At 46.2% G+C, this 11,728-nt stretch overlaps 1 protein-coding gene across 1 annotated transcript; it reads left to right on the top strand.

Moving 5' to 3' along the window:
• The first annotated feature begins 1,326 nt into the window (after nucleotides 1–1,326).
• LOC137433687 (olfactory receptor 52Z1P-like) lies at nucleotides 1,327–9,799 on the top strand. Its single transcript, XM_078785210.1, has 2 exons — nucleotides 1,327–1,555; nucleotides 8,745–9,799. Exons 1-2 carry the CDS (start codon nucleotides 1,327–1,329, stop codon nucleotides 9,797–9,799), a joined length of 1,284 nt encoding a protein of 427 aa, XP_078641336.1.
• Nucleotides 9,800–11,728: the final 1,929 nt, after the last annotated feature.

The following is an 11,728-nucleotide window of genomic DNA, read 5'->3' as shown; positions in this document are numbered from 1 at the left end:
ATTTCAAATTTCGAAAATCTTCAATTTTCACCGGATTTACTTGAAATTTTAATCGCATTTTCATATCAGTTAACTGAATTCAACCACCAACTATTTTTGAGTTCAACATAGGCCAAAAGGTAACACATGGCAAAGGTCAACAACCATTTCAAATTTCTAAAATCCTCAATTTTCATCCAATTGACTTGATATCTGAATAGCATTTGCATATCAGCATACTGATACCAAGCACAAACTCATTTTGAGGTCAACATTGGCCAAAAGGTCAACAGATGCCAAATTTCTCAAATTGTCAATTTTCATCCTATTAACTTAAAATTTGAAGATAATATGCATATCTGGTCACTGAATTCAACCCCCAACTATTTTTGAGGTCAACATTGGCCAAAAGGTCAACATATGCCAGATTTTTAAAATCCCAAGTTTCATCCGATTGACTTGAAATTTGAATAGGATTTTCATGTCAGCTTACTGATTTCAACCACCAACTATTTTGGAGATCAACTTAAGCCAAAAGGTCAACACAGGCCAAAGGTCAACAACCATTTCAAATTTCGAAAATCTTCAATTTTCACCGGATTTACTTGAAATTTTAATCGGATTTTCATATCAGTTAACTGAATTCAACCACCAACTATTTTTGAGTTCAACATAGGCCAAAAGGTCAACACATGGCAAAGGTCAACAACCATTTCAAATTTCTAAAATCCTCAATTTTCATCCAATTGACTTGATATCTGAATAGCATTTGCATATCAACCAACTGAAATCAAGCACAAACTAATTTTGAGGTCAACATAGGCCAAAGGTAAACAACCATTTCAAATTTCTAAAATCCTCAATTTTCATCCGATTTACTTGAAATTTGAATGCGATTTTCATATCAACTTACTGAATTCAACCTGCAACTATTTTGGAAATCGACTTTGGCCAAAAGCTCAACATTGACCAAAAGTTCACCATTGGCCGAATTTCTAAAATTGGCAATTTTCATCCGATTTACCTGGAATTTTTGAATGGGATTTTCATATCCGTCAACTGAATTCACTCCCCATGTAGCGGTTACCGGACACAATTCTCTTGTACCGGCGGGTGACGTAATCAGCGGGCGGTCACTCGGGTTGCATACCACGCCCCATTGAGAGGCGTGGCTTACTGTTTGAATTGGAAAGATATATTGCCGCTCGGTGTAGCCTTTTTCAGTGCATTCGTGCCGAGCTCGGAATAAACAGCTCAGTGAAAATCAGCTCGTTGTCGCGTCCATATTGTTGGAGTTCGACGTGAGAGCACAGCTCCACATTGGTGACCCCTTTTACGAATACGGCAATGGAGTCGACCATTGCTTTGAAGCTCCCTGGCTTCTGGGAATTGCACGCCGCCGTATGGTTTGCTCAATCGGAGTCCCAGTTCGCTCTGCGGCACATCACGGCGGACGAGACTCGCTTCCACCACGTGGTCTCCGCGCTAAACGCCGCCACCGCCTCCCGGGTCTTGAGCCTTCTACGGAGCCTGCCGGCCGACGACAAGTACGGCGCACTCCAACGACTACTCCTCGGTACGTTTGACCTCACTGAGGCCGAACGCGCGTGACAGCTGCTCGATCTGCCTGAGCTAGGGGAGGCTCGACCATCCGAGCGCATGAACCACATGCTCTCCCTGCTCGGCGAACACCACCCAGATTTCCTCTTTCGCGAGCTGTTTCTCCGACAGCTACCCGGGCAGGTACGCTTAGCTTTGGCTAACTCGGCAATCGAGGACCCTCGCGCCCTGGCTTAGGAAGCCGACAAATCTTTCTCGGCCGCTTCGCAGTACCGCCTGGAAACCTGGCTCGGCCGAGGCAATGCCCCCGCCACGACTGGCACTGCCACCGGCCGATTCAGTGCCCCTTGCGGCAGTGGCCGCCATGACACCCCATTGGCCGCACTCGCCACGACCGGCGCCGCAGCCACCACTGGGGTGGACCGTGTGTTACTACCATGCCAGGTTCGGGCAGAAGGCCAGAACGTGTCGCCCACCATGCACTTTCTGCAGGTCGGGAAACGACCAGGCCGGCGCTCGCTTCCTGCCATGAGCGTCGGCCATTCCGGCAACCTTTTGTTCATCATGGACACCACGTCAGGGCGGCGTTTCCTGTGCGATACGGGAGTGCAGGTGAGCGTTATACCCACCTCGGGGCAGGACAAGCAGGCCGCGCTTTGCGGCCCCGCCTTGGCGCCGCAAACGGCCCCTCTATCCGCACCTTCGGTTCACGCAGCGTCGCACTCTGCTTCGGGGGCTAGCGTTTCATGTGGGATTTCGTCACAGCGAACATGCCCATGGCTTTGTTGGGTGCGGATTTTCTTTGCGCCCACGGACTTTTGGTTGACGTAAAACGTCGTCGGCTCGTCAAACTCGGAGACCTTCAGCTCTCTCGCTTGTTCGTTGAGCGGCTCCGCACCGACCAGGCTAGCCTGCGCGCTCCCGGCCGCGGACGACTTCACCCGCCTCCTCGTTGAGTTCCCCGCCCTCACGCTGCCAAATTTTTCGGCCGTCGCCATCAAACACGGTGTCGAACACCACATTCCGACCACTGGTCCACCGGTCTATGCCAGGGCTCATCGCCTCGACCCTGCCAAACTCACCGTGGCCAAGACGGAATTCAACGCACTGGAGCAGTTGGGCATTGTGCGGCACTCGAACAGCGCATGGGCCTCGCCCCTGCACATCGTACCCAAACCGGGTGGCGGATGGCGACCGTGCGGCGATTATCGCCGCCTCAACGACGCCACCACCCCCGACCGGTACCCGATACCGCATATCCAGGACTTTTCCGCCATTTTGGCGGGGCGGGTGATCTTCTCCAAGGTCGACCTTATTCGGGGCTACCACCAGGTACCTGTCCGGCCGGCCGACGTTCTGAAGACGGCTGTAATTACACCTTTTGGCCTCTTCGAGTTCCCCCGAATGCCCTTCGGCCTTAAGAATGCAGCCCAAGCCTTCCAGCGGCTGACGGACAGTATGCTGCGCGATCTCACCTTTCTGTTCGTCTACCTGGATGATATTCTCATCGCCAGCACTTCCCGGGTGGAGCACCTCCTTCACCTGCGCACGCTTTTTGCGTGCCTCAGCCAGCACGGCCTCATCATCAACCCGGCGAAATGCCAGTTTGGCATGGCTGCCATCGACTTCCTGGGACACCGCATCACGAAGCGCGGGGCCGTTCCGCTGCCGACCAAGGTGGAGGCCGTTAAAGGTTTCCCGCGCCCCCGCTCCGTCAAGGCCCTGCAAGAGTTTTTGGGTATAGTAAACTTCCACCACCGGTTCGTGCCTCGCGCCGCCCAACTCATGCGCCCCCTGTACGAGGCCCTCAGGGATAAGCCGGCCAAGCATGACATCGCCTGGACCGAGGAGATGGACGGGGCATTCACGGGCGCTAAGCTGGCCCTCGCCAACGCCACCATGTTGGCGCACCCAGCGCTCGACGCACCCATCGCCATTACCACGGACGCTTCCGACTACGCGGTGGGCGCCGTACACGAGCAGTGGGTTAACGGGGCTTGGCAGCTGCTGGCCTTCTTCAGCCGGCAGCTCCGCCATAAACGAGCGCAAATACAGCACGTTCGACCGCGAGCTCCTCGGCCTTTACCTGGCGGTTCGCCACTTCCGCCATCTTTTAGAGGGCCGCCCATTCACGGTGTTTGTGGACCACAAACCCCTGGTCTTCGCCATGGCCACGGTCTCAGAGCCATGGTCGGCTCGTCAGCAGCGCCACCTCTCCGCCATGTCCGAATTCATGACGGACATCCGGCACATCGCAGGCAAGGACAATGCTGTGGCCGGTTGCCTCTCCCGGTCCGTCGCGGGCGCCGTCCACCTCGGCGTGGATTACGCCCGCATGGCGGCCGACCAGGTCTCTGACCCCGTGGTGCAAGCCCTCCGGACAGCGGACACGGGCCTGCGGTTGTCCGACGTCCCCTTCAAGGACAGAGGCACAGTTCTCCTGTGCGATGTTTCCCTGGGCCAACCTCGTCCCATTGTGCCCCCTAGATGGCAACGGCTCGTTTTTGACGCCATCCACGGCCTTTCCCACCCAGGCGGGAAAGCGTCTCAGAAGCTCTTGGCAGCGAAATTCGTCTGGCACGGGCTCCGGAAGGACGTCCGCGACTGGGCCAACGCCTGTGTCGCCTGCCAGCGTGCGAAGGTCCACCGGCACACCTAGGCCCCGTTGGCACCATTCGACGTGCCCTCGCAGCGTTTTGACCACGTCAATGTGGACCTGGTGGGACCCCTTCCCCCCTCGCGGGGCTTCACCCATCTCCTCAAGATGGTGGACAGGACCACCAGCTGGCCGGAGGCCATCCCGCTGACATCAACCACGTCCGCCGATGTGGCGCAGGCCTTCATCGGCACCTGGGTTGCCCGTTTCGGCAACCCCTCGAACATCTCCTCTGACAGAGGCCCAAAGTTCACCTCTGAGCTGTGGGGTGCGGTCGCTCAGGCCTTGGGGGTCAAACTTCACCGCACCACGGCCTACCACCCCCAGGCCAATGGCTTGTGCGAGAGGTTTCACCGCTCAATGAAGGCCGCTCTCAGGGCCAGCCTCCAGGACGACGGTTGGGCTGATAGGCTCCCATGGGTGCTATTGGGCCTCCGGACGGCCCCTAAAGAAGACCTCCAGGCTTCTACCGCCGAGCTTGTCTACGGCCAACCACTGCGCGTGCCGGGGGAGTTCATCCCCGACGACACCGGCCCCTGGTCCACGGCTCGCCAACGCTCGGTCCTCCAGGAGGCCACCAGGAGATTTGCCCCGGTGCCCACGTCTCATCATGGCTGTCCAAAACCCCATGTCCCCCCAGCGCTTCGCACAGCGGAGTACGTTTTTGTGCACCACGACGCACACCGGGGACCACTCCGGCCGCCGTATGATGGGCCTTTTTGTGTCTTGAGGAGGGGCGACAAGTCGTTCGTCATCGACATTGGCGGCAAACCGGACCATATCTCCATGGACCGCCTCAAGTCGGCCCATTTGGACCTCGACCAACCTCCACGGTTGGCCCTTCCTCCACGGCGGGGCTGTCCCCCATCGACCAAGCCCCACGCCCAACCATCCGCCGTCAAGCCGCCTCCCACCCCCACACGAATCGCCAGGGGTTGTTTCGGCCGGGTCATTAAGGCCCCCCACAAACTGACTCTCCCTGTACAAGTGACTTCTGGGGGGGCGCATGTAGCGGTTACCAGACACAATTCTCTTGTACCGGCTGGTGACGTAATCGGCGGGCGGTCACTCGGGTTGCAGACCACGCCCCCTTGAGAGGCGTGGCTTACTGTTTGAATTGGAAAGATATATTGCCGCTCGGTGTAGCCTTTTTCAGTGCATTCGTGCCGAGCTCGGAATAAACAGCTCAGTGAAAATCAGCTCGTTGTCGCGTCCATATTGTTGGAGTTCGACGTGAGAGCACACACAGCTCCACACCCAAATATTTTTGAGGTCAACATCGGCCAAAAGGTCAACATAGGCCAGATTTATAAAATCCTAAATTTTCATCCGATTTACTTGAAATTTGAATAAGATTTTCATATCAGCTTACTGAATTCAACCCCCAACTATGTTTGAGGTCAACATCGGCCAAAAGGTCAACATAGGCCAAAGGTCAACAGCCATTTCAAATTTCTAAAATCCTCAAGTTTCATCCAATTTACTTGAAATTTGAATAGGATTTTCATTTCAGCTTACTGAATTCAACCACCAACTATTTTTGAGATCAACATTGGCCAAAAGGTCAACATAGGCCAAAGATGAACCACTTTTCCGAAATTTTTAAAATTCTTAATTTTCATCCGATTGACTTTAAATTAGAATAGGATTTTCATATCCGTCAACTGAATTCAATCACCAACTATTATTGAGATCAAAATAGGCCAAAAGGTCAACATAGGGCAAAGATCAACCACTTTTCCCAAATTTCTAAAATCCTCAATTTTCATCCATTTAATTTAATTTGAAGATGATTTCCATATCAGGTCACTGAATTCAACCACCAATTCTTTGTTAAGTCAAAAGGATGCCCCACCGAGTGCCTTTCTACTTTATTCACCTCTGCCAAGTTTTGCTCTATCAGTGATATTTCATTTGTTTGTCTGTCCGCTCACTTATGCTTGCCTACAGATCACAATTTCAAACCGATCTTCACAAAACTTCACCAAATGGTAGAGTTCGTTGTCCGACAAAATCCTATATATTTTTGAGGTCAAAAGGTCAACATAGACCAAAGGTCAATCACATTTTTTCCAATTTCTAAAATCCTCAATTTTCATCCGATTGACATGAAATTTGAAAAGGATTTACAGTTTGGCTAAATGAAATCAACCACCATTTATTTTTGAGATCAGCGTAGGCCAAAGTTCAACCACTTTTTCGATTTTCAAAAAACCTCAATTTTCATCCGATTGACTGGGAATTTGAAAGGGATTTTCATATCAGCGAACTGAATTCAACCACCAACTATTTTTGAGATCAATATAGGCCAAAAGGTCAACATCGGCCAAAGGTCGACCACTGTCTTTCAAATTTCTAAAATCCTCAATTTTTATCCAATTGACTTGAAATTTGAATAAGATTGATGTCAGCAAACTGAATTCAACCACCAACTATTTTGGAGATCAACTTCGACCAAAAGGTCAACATAGGCCAAAGGTCAACAGCCATTTCAAATTTCTAAAATCCTCAATTTTCATCTGATTGACTTGAAATCTGAATAAGTTATCTGAATAAGTTCACAACCATCACTGCAACACGCCACCGATCTGGGCTTTACGGCAGAGTGGCCAGACGGAAGCCAAACTATTCAATCTTGGTTTCATCAGACCACAGAATATTGTTTCTCACAGTCTGAGAGTCCTTCAGGTTCTTTTTTGCAAACTCCAAGCGGGCTTTCATGTGTCTTTCACCGAGGAGAGGCTTCCGTCTGTGGTCCCTGCCATAAATCCCAGATCGATGGAGTGTTGCAGTGATGGTTGTCCTTTTGGAAGTTTTTCCCATCTCCACACAGGATCTCTGGAGCTCAGCCAGAGTGACCATCAAGTTCTTGGTCACCTCTCTTACCAAGGCCCTTCTCCCCCGATTGCTCAGTTTGGCCGGGCGGCCAGCTCTAGGAAGAGTCCTGGTTGTTACAAACTTCTTCCATTTAAGAATTATGGAGGCCACTGTGCTCTTGGGAACCTTCAATGCAGCAGATATTTTTTGTCGGCTTCCCCAGATCTATGCCTCGACACAATCCTGTCTCTGGCTCTGCAGGCAGTTCTTTCGACCTCATGGCTTGGTTTTTGCTCTGATATGCATTGTCAGCTGTGAGACCTTATATAGACAGGTGTGTGCCTTTCCAAATCATGTCCATTCAATTGAATTTACCACAGTTGGACTCCAATCAAGGTGTAGAAACATCTCAAAGATGATCAAGAGAAATGGGAGGCACCTGGGCTAAATTCAGGTGTCATAGCAAAGGGTATGAATACTTATGTCAATGTGATATTTCAGTTTTTTTTTTTTCATAAATTTGCAAAACTTTCCGAAATCCTGTTTTCTCTTTGCCATTATGCGGTATTGAGTGTAGATTGATGAGGGAAAAAATGAATTTAAACGATTACAGCATAAGGCTGCAACATAACAAAATGTGAAAACAGTGAAGGGGTCTGAATACTTTCTGAATGCACTGTATCATACTGCCATTCAGACTACTCTTTGCTTTCCATCAGGAAGACAGTTTCCAATCCAGTTAGGTTAACAACAAGCACATCGAGGAGCAAAGTAAAATTATACAACACACACCAACAAATGTATGGATGAGACTGGGGAATGGATTCAACACACAAATAAAAACACACAAGCGTGAAACAATAACAGAAAAACAGACAGAACCAACCGGTGTGGAATTCTTAGCTTTAAAAAGTTTCAACGAAGGAGGGAAGACCCAACAAATCAACAATCTCTGACCCAGAAACAGAACCCAAGAACATCAAGTGCAACAAACTGTCAGTGAAAAAGTCAAAAGATAGTAAATTGTGCTCAAGAACATTCATAAGGCTTCTGTGTATTTTACCATCAATACATATTTTTACATTTTCATTTCACATTTGTATTCGTAACAATCTGTTCAAGTCATTTATCGATGAGATTGCGATAATACCTATAAAGAGCTGTTGAAAGAATACCTTGAACTTTTAACGTATATAATAAAGAATCATAAATATTGGTGCACAAATAAATATGAAATCCAATTTTAAGTTTAACCAAAGATTTATCTTTCAGAATTGGCGAACACTTCAAAAAGATGGAAAGTTGACGTCATTCAGTGCACCTGAGGATATTGTTCATGTCCCTGATGATGACAAATTTGAAAGTCCCTGAAGGGAATAAATATGTTTACAATGATGCTCTCTGGTGACATTTACTTCTTGTGGTGATTGTATTTTAAACCCTCTTCCACGATCTATATAAATGATTAAATTGTAAGCAGTGTGATCTTAAAGAACACCGCACAAGGTAAGCAAAATGTCGTATGTTGGAGTCAATATTTACTTTTGTAATTATTATTTTATCGTGATAAAAATTAATTATTGTGATGTTCAGCCAAAGTTCATTGAAAAAAGGAAACCAATGATACAGATGCATGGTCCAGAAATATAAATGTTTTTCATATATTGGTGAAGTGTAAGGTGGAACATTTTCATGATGTATTAATTGGTGTTATTGGCCCTTTTATCTCCAGGCACAGGATTGATGGAGGACATCATGTTTGAAGGAAATCAATCATTGCCACCCAACGTGTTCCTCCTCACCCCGATCTTTCACGAGTCATCAAGCATCAGACCATGGGCTTTTGGTGTTTTATTCGTCATCTTCCTCGTCACGATCACACTGAACCTGATTCTCATCTTGATCATTCTCTGTGAAAAAAAGCTACACAAACCTGTCTACATATTCCTCGCTCATTTATTGATCATGGATATTGTTGGTTGTACAACAATCACGCCTCGTCTGATGTACAGCATCAGTCAAAGTATCATGATTACAAAACCTGCCTGTTTTATTCAACTCTTCTTTGTTTCATTCACTGGAGCGGTGCAATCTTACATACTCAGCATAATGGCCATAGACCGCTACCTGGCAGTTTGTCATCCTCTTCGCTACAATGTCCTGCTCACCAACAGCAGAGCTCACAAAGTGATCTTGCTCACCGTTTGCTGGTCATCTCTGATTATTGGTATTTATGTTGTGTTATTGATTGGACGAACATTTTGCAAATATCCAGAGATTCACAAGGTATGTTGTGTTCACATGGCTGTGGCTAAACTTTCATGTGAAGATTTCACCATAAACAGTTTATATGGGATTGCATGTACTTCTCTCACTACTGTCACTCTCATCGTCGTGGTCGTTGTCACGTACACCCGCATCTTGTATGTATGCCAACATTCTGGACCATCTTCAAAGGGGAACAGGAAAGCCCTGCACACATGTGTCACTCACTGCTTGGTACTTTCACTCTTTATTTTCTCCATTGTTTTTGTTTTGATTTCCTTGCGTATGTCGTCCACAAACAATTTCCCACAATATTTACAACACGTGAGTGATTCCTTGTTCTATCTGGTTCAGCCTCTCGCCAATCCAATTATCTATGGAGTGCGAACCGCAGAGATCCGCCGCAGCCTCACGCGATTCACAAATGTGCGAATCTTTCAGAATAAAATCATCTCCTGGCATCGTTATCCTGATTCACAATCATCTGTTTTGAAGCAACTTAATTGTGTGTCTGATGAATAAAAATCTACATGTTAATTTCGTACAAAACAAAAAACACCATTGAAATACAATTTTTCTTTATGTTTCTTATTTAAACTTTTGAAAGATTTAGTCCAAAAACTTTAGACAGCAAATTAATTGATGTTCTAACTTAAAAAACAAAGTAAGACATTTTAAGTTTAATTTTTTTGGTTTGTGGTTGATTCTTTACGAACAAAATCAGATAAACTTCTCTGGGATGAAAGAAACGCAACTTATAAATACAATCACTTTTGTCTCTCCAGAAAAAAAACGAATTCATTCTCTTCCTGCTCATTTTGTTCAAAGGATTTTTGTTATAAAGTGTGAGTTTGTACAAAGTAGCCAAATGATGGTGTTAATAGGCACACAAATTACTTTATCCTCCAAAGCAGATTTGTTATACACATTCGTATTTATAACCATCCAGTTAGGTCTCTGCTGCACCATCAATGTGGATACAATCTGTGCATACCCCGATAAAATGCTTCTTCTGAAAGATATTTTCTTGGGCTCGAAAATCATTTAAGATCGCATCTCATTTGAAACAAATTTGTCACTCAAGTGGTATTTTTGGTGCATGCAGTACCAGCAAAATTAAATATCGAACAAAATAATAAATCACTGCATGAGGGAAAGAGGGTATGGTTGTGTTTTTATATTTCACAAAGGTTTATTATATTTCACAAAGGGATATCCTATGGAGGATACAAAGGTAATTTTGTGTTCTCTTTTGGAGGGTTACTTGGAAAGCCAAGATGCCCAAGAGGTATGAACACACGTCTTTAATGTCGGAGGAGAAATTCACCAGCACTGATCATTGATGGAGGTGGAAGATGTCATCGTGTCTTTCACGAAGAGTTGGTGAGTTATCGATAACACCTGAACAAATTATAAAGTCCTATCACCCTCAGTCAAATGTCAGGTCTGACCATCCCATTTGTGAAAGAATGGACCAAAACAAAACAAAAGCGTTCCCTGGCCAATCCCACATGGTGGGAATAATTGTGGGATTCAAATATATAGCAGTAGAAATACAGATTAGTAACTTATTTAGACTTCAACAAAGGGTCAAAAGAAAATCGATATTGACAATATCATGATTCAATACAGACGGAGTCGGCTTATTGAAACTTGTTTAAAATGTTGGATTGTTGGAACCTTACAAGGTGCTGATTGTGGAAATGCCGACGTTTTACTCGTCTCAAAGATTAAAACTCAAATGGATAAAGCATTTGTGGATATTGAACAGATTTGATGTTTCAAACGTCCCAGATAAATAAAACATAAAATCGACAAATTTCAAAAGCTTCTGGAAAAAGAGAAGAAGAAACACCGGAAAGAAAGAAGAAACAGGTAGAAATGAACAAACAGTACACAGGTAGAAATGAACAATTATAGAAACAGTTTCAAGGAAATACCGTGATGAAGAACCAACAACTCTGTAAAATTACTTTCTGTAAAATTAATAACTAAAATTAATGAAGAACCAGCCTGGTGTTGGCTTCAAGGTTAAGGTGGATGTCTTTAGATCTTAAGGTCTTGAATTTGAGCCCCTGTCGTCCCGTTGAAATAAAACAAAGTGGGTTGAATCAGCCCGTCATCTTTCCGAGGTCGTCAAAATGAGTTACAACTTAATGGTAACAGGGGCACTGCATCGGAGGCACAACGGTGCGACCAAAAACAAGAAAAAATGATGCAACCAGCAGCTACAGGCTACATACGAAAAAACAACAATGAAGAACCAATAACTGTAAAATTAATGAAAAACCAATAACTGTGAAATTGTTTCTACTTCAGTGTTGGAGTTTAAAGAAAGCAGAGATAATGTGTTGCACTCCTGAGTTCATTCATGTTACAGGTGTAAATCGTCCATTTTTATGAGCTCAGATGCTTTCACGTAGAAGGTTCTTCCCCTCGGTCGTTTTTCCT

The sequence above is a fragment of the Myxine glutinosa genome, chromosome 10 (genome assembly GCF_964187855.1).
Source record: "Myxine glutinosa chromosome 10, kmMyxGlut1.1, whole genome shotgun sequence".
In the NCBI taxonomy this organism is placed as follows: Eukaryota; Metazoa; Chordata; class Myxini; order Myxiniformes; family Myxinidae; genus Myxine; species Myxine glutinosa.
This window is presented reverse-complemented; position numbering and strand designations above follow the sequence as displayed.